The sequence below is a fragment of the Macadamia integrifolia genome, unplaced genomic scaffold (assembly GCF_013358625.1).
Source record: "Macadamia integrifolia cultivar HAES 741 unplaced genomic scaffold, SCU_Mint_v3 scaffold_15A, whole genome shotgun sequence".
Classification (NCBI taxonomy): Eukaryota; Viridiplantae; Streptophyta; class Magnoliopsida; order Proteales; family Proteaceae; genus Macadamia; species Macadamia integrifolia.
In genome coordinates, this window is record NW_024870627.1 from 212,285 (window position 1) to 221,747 (window position 9,463).

At 40.2% G+C, this 9,463-nt stretch overlaps 1 protein-coding gene across 4 annotated transcripts in view; it reads right to left on the reverse strand.

Annotated features, from left to right (window-relative positions):
* LOC122070965 (MAP3K epsilon protein kinase 1-like) overlaps positions 1-9,463 on the reverse strand; it is a 61,105-nt gene that overhangs the window by 49,838 nt on the left and 1,804 nt on the right. For 2 of the 4 annotated variants that reach the window (XM_042635222.1, XM_042635219.1), the window contains exons 3-6: positions 8,793-8,813; positions 3,257-3,330; positions 3,063-3,153; positions 2,899-2,982 (exon numbers count right to left, since the gene is read on the reverse strand). In XM_042635222.1, coding sequence (XP_042491156.1) covers positions 2,899-2,982; positions 3,063-3,153; positions 3,257-3,330; positions 8,793-8,813 — 270 coding nt within the window. Of the gene's footprint in view, positions 1-2,898; positions 2,983-3,062; positions 3,154-3,256; positions 3,331-8,618; positions 8,769-8,792; positions 8,814-9,463 lie in introns of those variants that run through there. The other 2 variants (XM_042635221.1, XM_042635220.1) reach the window with 2 other exon arrangements.

Below are 9,463 nucleotides of genomic sequence, written 5' to 3' on the forward strand. Positions count from 1 at the left end.
CTATCGGTTCTGGTTCCTGTTCTGTAAAATCATTACAGGACAAAAATCAAGAGATTTTTAATATCTCGAGAATGGCTGGTCAGAAACAGCCCAAACCAGGGTCGAGTTTCACTTTGGTAGGATGGAAAGTTCGACCAGAATTTCAGCCAAAACCGATGGCTGTAAGTGCTACAGGAGCAGGGAACCGATTGTGAAACTTACTGGAATTCTGGGCAGAGCTGGGATTTGAATACCTGGTTTGATGATCAGCAATAGAGACCTTGAAAATCCTTGAAGAAGAAGAAGAACACTTGAAGAAAGGATCCTCCTGGGCTTCCCACTGCAAGGAGTCGTCGTATCAAAATCCAACCCTTCAATGTGATCAGACACACAGCAGATTCTCACAGATAAGCAGCATATTTTAGTTCATAAAATCGTCCCAGCTTTAGGAGCTCTTCTTCTTTATTTATAATGATGGGGGAGTAAATTACAAAATAAAAGGTTCCTCAAAAGGAAAACTTTATTAGTCTCCTAATACAATACATACTAAGAACTGAAATTAGAAACTAGCTGAAAAAGGAAACTAACTACTAAAGACTTGACTCAACTAATAACTTGACTCCTAAGAAAACAAATATAACTTAAATTAAACCCAACTTTAAAGGAAACTAATGAAAAATGAAACAAACTAGTAATCCCGTATGCAACCTTAAAGCCCATAAAAGTGGCCTATTATACTCAAACCACAAGGAATCAAAGGCCCAACATGTATGGAACCCAACCCTAGGCTTATTCCTAATAAAACAAACCTAGTTTGGTGAAGAATCTGCATCACTATTCTTCCTGTTAACATGGAATCAAAGGCTAATTTCTGATCTAGGTTTTCAGTTTTCAGCCCCTTCTCCTTCAAGAATCACAGACCTTCACCTTCCCTTCAATTACCTTTGTTAGCCACCATCTTATCCTACCTTTGTCCCATTAACCTACCCATAGTTGTCACGGCGTTAAGGCGAACCAAGGCGGTGGAGTGTTGTCTAAGAGCTTAGGCGCATGCCTTGAGACGAACAAGGCGACCAATTGTTATTTTTTATTTTTCCTATTTTCTAACATTATTTAATAAACTATATATACCTTGTATCATAAAAAATCGAGATTAAGCAACATCAAGTCATTAAAAATCAACATTTAGCCATATTAAATCATAAAAAATTAACATTAAGTCATATTAAGTTATAAAAAATCAAAATTTAGAGAAATGCTCTGGTTCTATAACAAGTTTGACTGGTCAAATGATATTATTTTTACATGAGACTTTTTGTATCAGTTATAATATAAAATCAGCTTTCCAACAAGTCTAAAATTACTTAAATCTAAGTTGTAATGATAAAGTTATGCTCCGGTCAAACTTATTTTTAAGTGCGCGAATGCTGTTAAAATCGTTTGAATGAAAATAATTTTATGGATATCAAAACAAAAAATTATTTTACCGGACTTTTGGTTTTTAGCAATGTTTTAACATGATAGAATTTATAATATTTTCATAATTGAGAAAAACTCTAGCATTTAAAAGTTGAAAATCGCCCCTATAACCAAAATCCAGTTTTTCTTCTTAGACTGGGGGGTTGACTTTTTATCCTTTTGGAATTTGATTTTTAAACTATTTTTATTGGATTCAAATAGGGGGTATTTGCTTATTTATGAATAATATCTTAAGTAAATGAAATAAAAAATATGAAAAGCATTTAAGTAAATGAAATAACAAATATAAAAAGCATTTAAGTAAATGAAATAACAAATATAAAAAGCATTTACTTAAATGATATTTGGCATAAATAAGTGCTAAAACACAAGGCGGTATGCAGTGCAGTAAGGCGACTGTCGCCTAGGCCCCAGGCAAACCGTCTAAACGCCTACGCGATGCCTTGGCAACTATGAACCTACCATAGGGTAGTACTAATAAGGTGATTCCTATGAATCTAGTGGCTGTCCTATACCCTACCTCATGAACAAAAACACCAAAAACCCTTGCAAGAAAATTTGGGTTCTTCACCCTTTGTGATTTTTTATTCTTCCATTTTATGGAGTGTGGTTTCTTCCCCTTTAAGGAACACACCTCTACCTCTTAAAGATCAAGTACAGCTACCTGGAAAGACTCATCATTATTCGCGAGATTAAGATCTATAAAAATCGATATTGTGAAAAAAGGGTTTCATCCAAAACCCTGACAAAATTGATTTTTGGGACTCCCTCAGAATTGGCTGAATTTTTTAGGAGATCATCATCACCATTATAGAGGAAATCGACTAGACTTGTGGCCCCATTTGCCAAGTCTGTATCAAATCTCCCCTCTTCTTTGATAATTAGGGTTTTCTCACTGGACACATTATAGGAAAATTGACGAAAGAGAGGACACAAATGCACAATAAGAGGGAGAAAGTGAATCATAGAAAAGGAGAAACTTCCTTGTGCTTGGAGGTAGCGTGGAACATCCCATGTGATACCAATCTGGGACTTTCTGATCAAATGATCCTAACAACGGATTGGCTAATCCTAGAAGAAAGAACCTGATATAAACGGCGGATAGGCTAATCCACTGTATATATCATTATGGATCAGTCCCCTCCGCTACCCCGGATTGGCAATCCAATACACATCTTCAAACGATGCCATACAATCTAATTATTACAGAACTTAAAAATTTATTGTTCCAATACAAGAGGGGGAAGAGAACTAAGAATAAGCATTATTTGCCATATAATCAGAAAGATCAACACATGGAACTACAAATCAACAGATTGACAAGAAACAAAGGACAGACTAAAAGTGTGCAGAGAAAAGAAAGAATGTGATTAACTAAGCTGAGACAATTGAAGTGTATTTTAGAGACATGCATACATAAGTACATCACTTCAACATTACCTCTTTAGTTGTCAATATATTCGCACCTTTGATGTCCCGATGAATTACACCTTGTTCATGCAGATAAACCAAGCCTTCCAAAACCTATTCATAACAGAATGATATTATGCAGTGAAAACTGAAATTCGGAAATGTAGCATACTGATTCAAGCTCCAGCACAAACCTGGGCAATATAAACAGCAACTAATGATTCTGGGAAGGGACCAAATTTGTTTGGTTTAATAATGTTTGCAAGTGAGCCATTCTCTACATACCTACATGAGAACCAGTCAAACCTTGTTAACACATGTAATTTGAAACGTTGAAATTCTTAATAAGGTTACACCTAAAATCAAATTGAATTAAAGATCCACTTACTCAAGAATAATGTGCAGGTGTGTCTTTGTCTTTGAGGATCCAAGATACTTTACAATGTTTTTGTGGTTCAAAATCTGCCAACATAGAAAAGAAAATGACAACAATGACAGTGTTGAGGATAAATATCATCAGTAGATGATAGATGGGGTGGTGGTGTTGCATGAATGTAAATCTTTTGGATGAATAAATTAATTCATTAACAAGAGAGAAGAATATACAAAGGAAGGAAGAAGGGGGGGGGGAGGGAGGCTAATCCCAAACAAAGCCAAAAGGAACCAAACCTAAGAAAAACAAAAACAAAGCCAACCAGCTGGAACAAAGGCAGCACCCAAGAAGCCAGCAGCAACAGGAGGCAAGAGAGTTAACCGAAGGGGCCAAGCAAAGGCGGGTTAAGGAAGGTTAAGGAGGAGGCACAATGTCAATGTGAAGATTCAAGGAGGCAAGGATAAGTCTATTCCTAGGGGAGTAAGGGACAGGCTTAGGGTGAAGGGATTGGATTTTGGAGGTAACATCAAAATAGATGGCTTCCAAATCTTGTCCAAGGAACAAGAGTTGGACAACCATCTACAAATGTTACGTTCCATCCAGATGTGGCTAATGGTGGCTGAAAAGGCTAGCTTCCCAATGGTGTCATAGATGGAGGGGCCAGAGAAGGTCATGTCCATTCAAATCCATTCTCTATCAAAGTCCACGATGGGTCTACTGGAGGGCCAACATTTGGAAAGGACCAATTTCCAGATAGAGGAAGAGAAGGGGCAGTTAAGAGATGATTGATATCTTCCTCTCCAAGGGGGCAAAAACAACAGGAGGGAGAAATAGGAATATGCCGATGAATGAGGAAGGCTTAGGTAGGGAGACAATAAGAGAGGCATCTCCAAAGAGTAAGGCTGTGGCGGGGGATGTGCTCTTTGAACCAGACGAGATTACGCCAGGGAACAAGAGGACTCAAAGAACGAACAAAAGACCAAGCCGAGGCAGAGGAAAACATCCCACTGGATGAGGGGAGCCAAGTGCAAGAGTTAGCTCTGCCTCTATAACTAGGGGGAGCGGGGGGAGAGAAGACCAGAGATCATGGAGAGGAGGGGGGAGGGAGGGGGGACCATCCTAGAGGAGAGAGGATGTGGGCCACCAATGCGTCCCTAATCTGGCACAACATCCTCAAATTCAGACCCAAGGCTCTTGAGACTATTCACTTCTCCATTGGTAATGGATCCAATACATTCCTTTGGCTTGATCCCTGGCACCCGCAAGGGATTCTACTCTCCATTGTTAGCCCTAGATCCATTTACCCCTCTAGATTTAGCCGATCTGCCTGAAATAACCTAGAGGGGGTGAATAGGTTATACTAGTGGAAATTAACTCTTTTCGATGTATAGGTCCCAAGTGTGATCGTAAATTAAAAACGATGCGGAATGAGTAAAATAGGCACAATCACACAACACGAGATTTATAGTGGTTCGACTCAATCCGAGTCTAATCCACTCCCTACAAGAATCCTCTTGTAAGGTATTCCACTAGATCTCCCTTTCAGTACAGTAGGTAGGGAAGTAAAACCTTTACAATCTTTTTCACGGATAAGAGTATCCTTACAAATCCCCTTTATAGGCAGAAAGGAGCCTTTACAATCGCCTTTGCAGGCATGGTTTAAAGTATCTCCGATACCGATACGATACCCTCCGATACGTATCTTAAATTTAGCTGACCGATACGATATACACCGATAAGATACATTGAATTTTTAAAATCTTTTCGTATCAATATATATCCTATGATACATACCGATATGCATCAATACACCACTGATATACATCGATACAATACGATACGATATGCATCGATACGACTCTATGGAAAATATAAAATCGAAGTGAAATGTACGTTTCGGTATGTATCGATCAGTATGTATCGGTGAGTATCTGTACGCATCGGTGAGTATCGGTATGTATCAATCGGTACGTATCGGTGAGTATCGTTATGTACTGATACAGTGCGCTATGGTCATATAATGGCCAAGATGGTAATTTTTCAGAAAACAAGATTTTTTAAGGGGTTTCTGTTCCAAAGTTGTTGCTAGCCATATTTCTCTCAAACTAAAGTAGAAATCAAGGTTGAAAATAAGGATTTTACATTTATGGGACAACTACAAACCTTGAATTCTTAGTGCGATACCCTCAATTTAATGTTTATGCATAATACACATTATCAATAGCTTTTTTTTACAAATTCTTTATGCAAAAGTGTTTAAAAAAATGTTCCATTTATGTGTTTATTTTTAGCGTATCTCCGATACGATACGATACACTCCGATACGTATCTTAATTTTGGCCGACCAATACGACGACCGATACCGATACTTTAATCCTTGTTTGCAGGTAAAAAGACACCTTACAATCTCCTTTAAGGTAAAGAGGCACCTTACACTCTTTTAAGGATAAGAGGAACCTTACAATCTCTTAAGGATGAGAGGGTCCTTACACAAGCCTAAGTACAGTCTAGACTCAATGTAAAATAGAAAATGAAGAAGTGGAATAAAAGAGAATTACCTCCGGTGTGGTGCAAATGAAATATGCAATGATGATAGAATGAATGCACCTTTTGAAGTCTTCTTGATGCTTGTAATGTAAATGTCAAGATGTAAATGAAGACTTGTAGATGGTCTTGAGTTCCTCTTGAATGTAAAATAAAGAACTTGAACTCAAGAGATGGTGTAGACCAATTCTCACTTCTAATGCTCAAATAACTCTTCTCTAAGTTGGGATTGATTGTTAATTAATGAGTAATATTAGAGGTATTTATAGGTGAGATTAGGAGAGCATTTTAGGCAGTAAATCTCACTTAAACGGTCATATTTTGGGTCCACCGGTCGACCGTCATCGGTAGCCGGTCGACCGTCATCGATAGCCGGTCGACCTCCAAGAGCAGTTGAGGCAAAATATAGCCGTTGGGGCACTTCCAACCAGTCACTGGTCGATCGGGACTTTTTACCGGTCGACCGCCTATGGTCTCGGACAGTTCCAGTCGACCGGGGCTTCTAGCCGGTCGACCGCCAACATGACAGACTGTTTTGACAGAATGCTGTCATACTGACCAGTCGTCAGTGTTTTGATCATAACTTTTTGGTCTAACCTCGGAATAACTTAAAATCAGTTGCGTTGAAATCGTGACTCGATTTCCTACAACTTCTATGAAGGTTTTATCTCCTGATACCAACTCTAAGATTATCCAAAATACCCTTAAGTCAGGTTAATGTGGTTTTCACAGAATTTCACTAGAACACATTTTTCCTAATATGTTCCTTAGCACTTAGAGACTCTCCATACTTGGTCAATGTATGCTCTATGGTCATTCTAGTATGATGCAATGCACATGCATGTGGTCAGTGCATATATGTATGTGGAAGTTACAAATTACATTAAAATGACCAATCTATCCTAGTGGTCTTCTTCTTCACTTGAACCTTCCACTCTTTGGCACTTTATCTTCTTTTCTTCTTGTTTGCAATTCCATGTCTTTAAGCTTCATGTCTCAACATCTTGAAGCCTAAATTCTTATGATATCTTCTTCAAGCATTGATGCCAACTTGTTGATACTCTTCATTTCATGACTTCAATCTTCATTTCTTCCTTTCATTCACCAAATTCGATCTTTGATATGAAGTCTCTACAAAACAATACTTAAAGGAAAATTGTGAAATACCTTCATATGTTTGTTATCATCAAAACCAACTATAGGAGTGTGGGCATATCCCTAACACTGCCATGGTAGTTGTCATCCTTAGAAAATGATCCTGGTCCCCCCCCCACCTCTCACCCTCACCTTACTGATAGCTGGTCGGCTCTTTCCCCCATCCCCCTGGTCACCGGGGTAAACGGGACAAAATCTCCTAGACTCCTTGTCCTTCAGGTTTATTCAGCTCTACCTCTGCTTGGAATTTCGTTCATCATAAATGCCCTCCCATTCTTTGGTGTAAAATCATTTGGTTCAAGGGTCACATCCCCCGCTATAGTCTCACTTCCTGGCAGGCCATATCAAACTGCCTGCCTACCAAATCTTTCCTAATCTATCGGCACATCCCGGTTCCCTCTTCCTATTGCCTCTGCTGGAATAGCACTGAAGATGCAGGCGGTCTCTCATTTTCCTACCTTTTCTCCTCCACGGTTTGGAAAATTGTCTTAAGCATTTCTGGCCCTCGCCTAGAAGAGCCCTTCCCTTTAGCAGAGAATGGATTTGGGTTGATATGACCTTTACCTATTCTTCTATCTATGACACTATTGGAAAGCTCGCTTTTGTGCTACCATCAACCACATCTGGATAGAGAGAAATGTCCGTAGATAGACTTTCAACTCTCGCTCCTTTGACAAGATTTGGAAAGCCATCTATTTCGATGTCTCCTCCAAGATAGCCTCCCTCCCCTTCCACCCTATCAGGCACTTCCCAAGGAACAGGCTCATTGTTGTCTCCTGGGGCCTGCCGCCTACCATCCTCTCCCCTCCCCCCTTAACCAAGCCCCCCTTCCCGGTAGGGGTGAAAGTTTGGCCCTGACAACCTGAACCTGCCCTGGCCCACCCTGAGCCAGAACAGGGCTTGGGCCAAGTTTTTTTTATCCTGAGAGAGGTTAGGGCTGAAAAACCCCAACCATGGGTCAAGGTTGGGTCGGGCTAGGGTTGAAGCCTAAACCGGCCCAACCCAACCCAACCCAACCCAACCCAGCCCAAAATTTAACCTTGAATTTTTATATTAGAATTTAAGGTCCCTATTGGTATTTCAATTTTTTATAATTTTCTAATGTATAAGATATGAATGGCAAAAAAGAGGTCAATCAAGGTTAATCCAACCATTGCAGAAGCCAAGGTCAACCCAATCCAACCAAGCCTGGCCCAACCCGGCCCTGATAGGGTCAATTAGGGATGGGTTGGGTTGGTATGAACCTGGCAGGGTTGGGCCTGAACATGAACCCACAGGGTTGGGTTAAATTTTAAGGACCTAGGGTTGGGTTAGGGTTTTAAGAAACCGGCCCAACTTGGCCTTGGTTCACCCCTACTTCCCGGCTTGCTCCTTTATCTTGGTTTTTTTGCCCCTCTGGTCTGGTAGCCCCTTGGCTTTGTAGCCCTCTTGGCATTGCCCCCCCCCCCAATTTTTTGGTTCTTTGCCTTTTGGTCCCCTCTCCCCCCTCTCCCCTCTCCCCTCTCCCCTCAGTATGTCATTTTGTCTCCTCTCCCCTCTCCCCCCTTGTATATTATTTTCCTCTTGGTAATGAATTATTTATTCATCCAAAAAAAATAAAAAATCTCATGCTGGTTTCATAGTAAGTGCATATGGAAAATGTGTCCCAAGAACAATATCGTTTGCATAGAAAGGTTACAGTGCATTGAAAGATATTCAGCAGCATACAGCAGACCCCACTGTTTCTTGTACTCCATAAATTCTGGTATGTGGCTGGTAGACAGCTCAGGTGGTCCATCAAAGACAAACAGACTTTCTCACAGTAAATTTGCAGAATTTAGAAAGGATAGCCAATGTTAAAAGAAAACGGCACCTTTAGAAAATCAATCTCTTGCTGAGACATAGAACACAGCACCGCCAGAGGAGTATCGCAAAAAGAAACCAGCATATGGTGTGACATACAAAAGGCAGTAAGAAGCAACATTAGCGTACTTTTCTTCTCAGCCAAAAAATCACATAAATCACATTTTACTCTTCGGTTCTAGCTCATCATCTTAACAAATTTAATCATCCATATATCAAAATAACTCTAATAAATGTATGATTAGTGCTCTATACTTTCAGCATGCACATGCTAACTGTGCTACAAAACATTTCTTCAACTGAATGATATGGATGGTATTCAAAAGGAACTGGACTAGACCTTTGTCTCTACAAGGAAGAAGAAAAGAAATATGGGTAAAAGCTGGGCACACTAGAACTATGCCCAGTACTGTGACTGCGTCTCTCCTACCGCCTGGAAAAGTGTCCCCCCTGCCCCCCCATACCAGCCCCCCCCCCCTAATTGCTTGATTTGCTAGCTTCAGGAAAGCTAGCGGCGTGCCCAACCTCCACCCAAGAAATATACATTAGAGAGAGAGAGAAAGCATGTGGACAAGTTATGTTGGATGCCTGTCATATTTGGTGGGAAGGGAAAAGATTTCCAACAATTATATCAGGCTCCATCTCTTTCCAAATTCCCTATTTCTCCAACCCCCCCCCCCC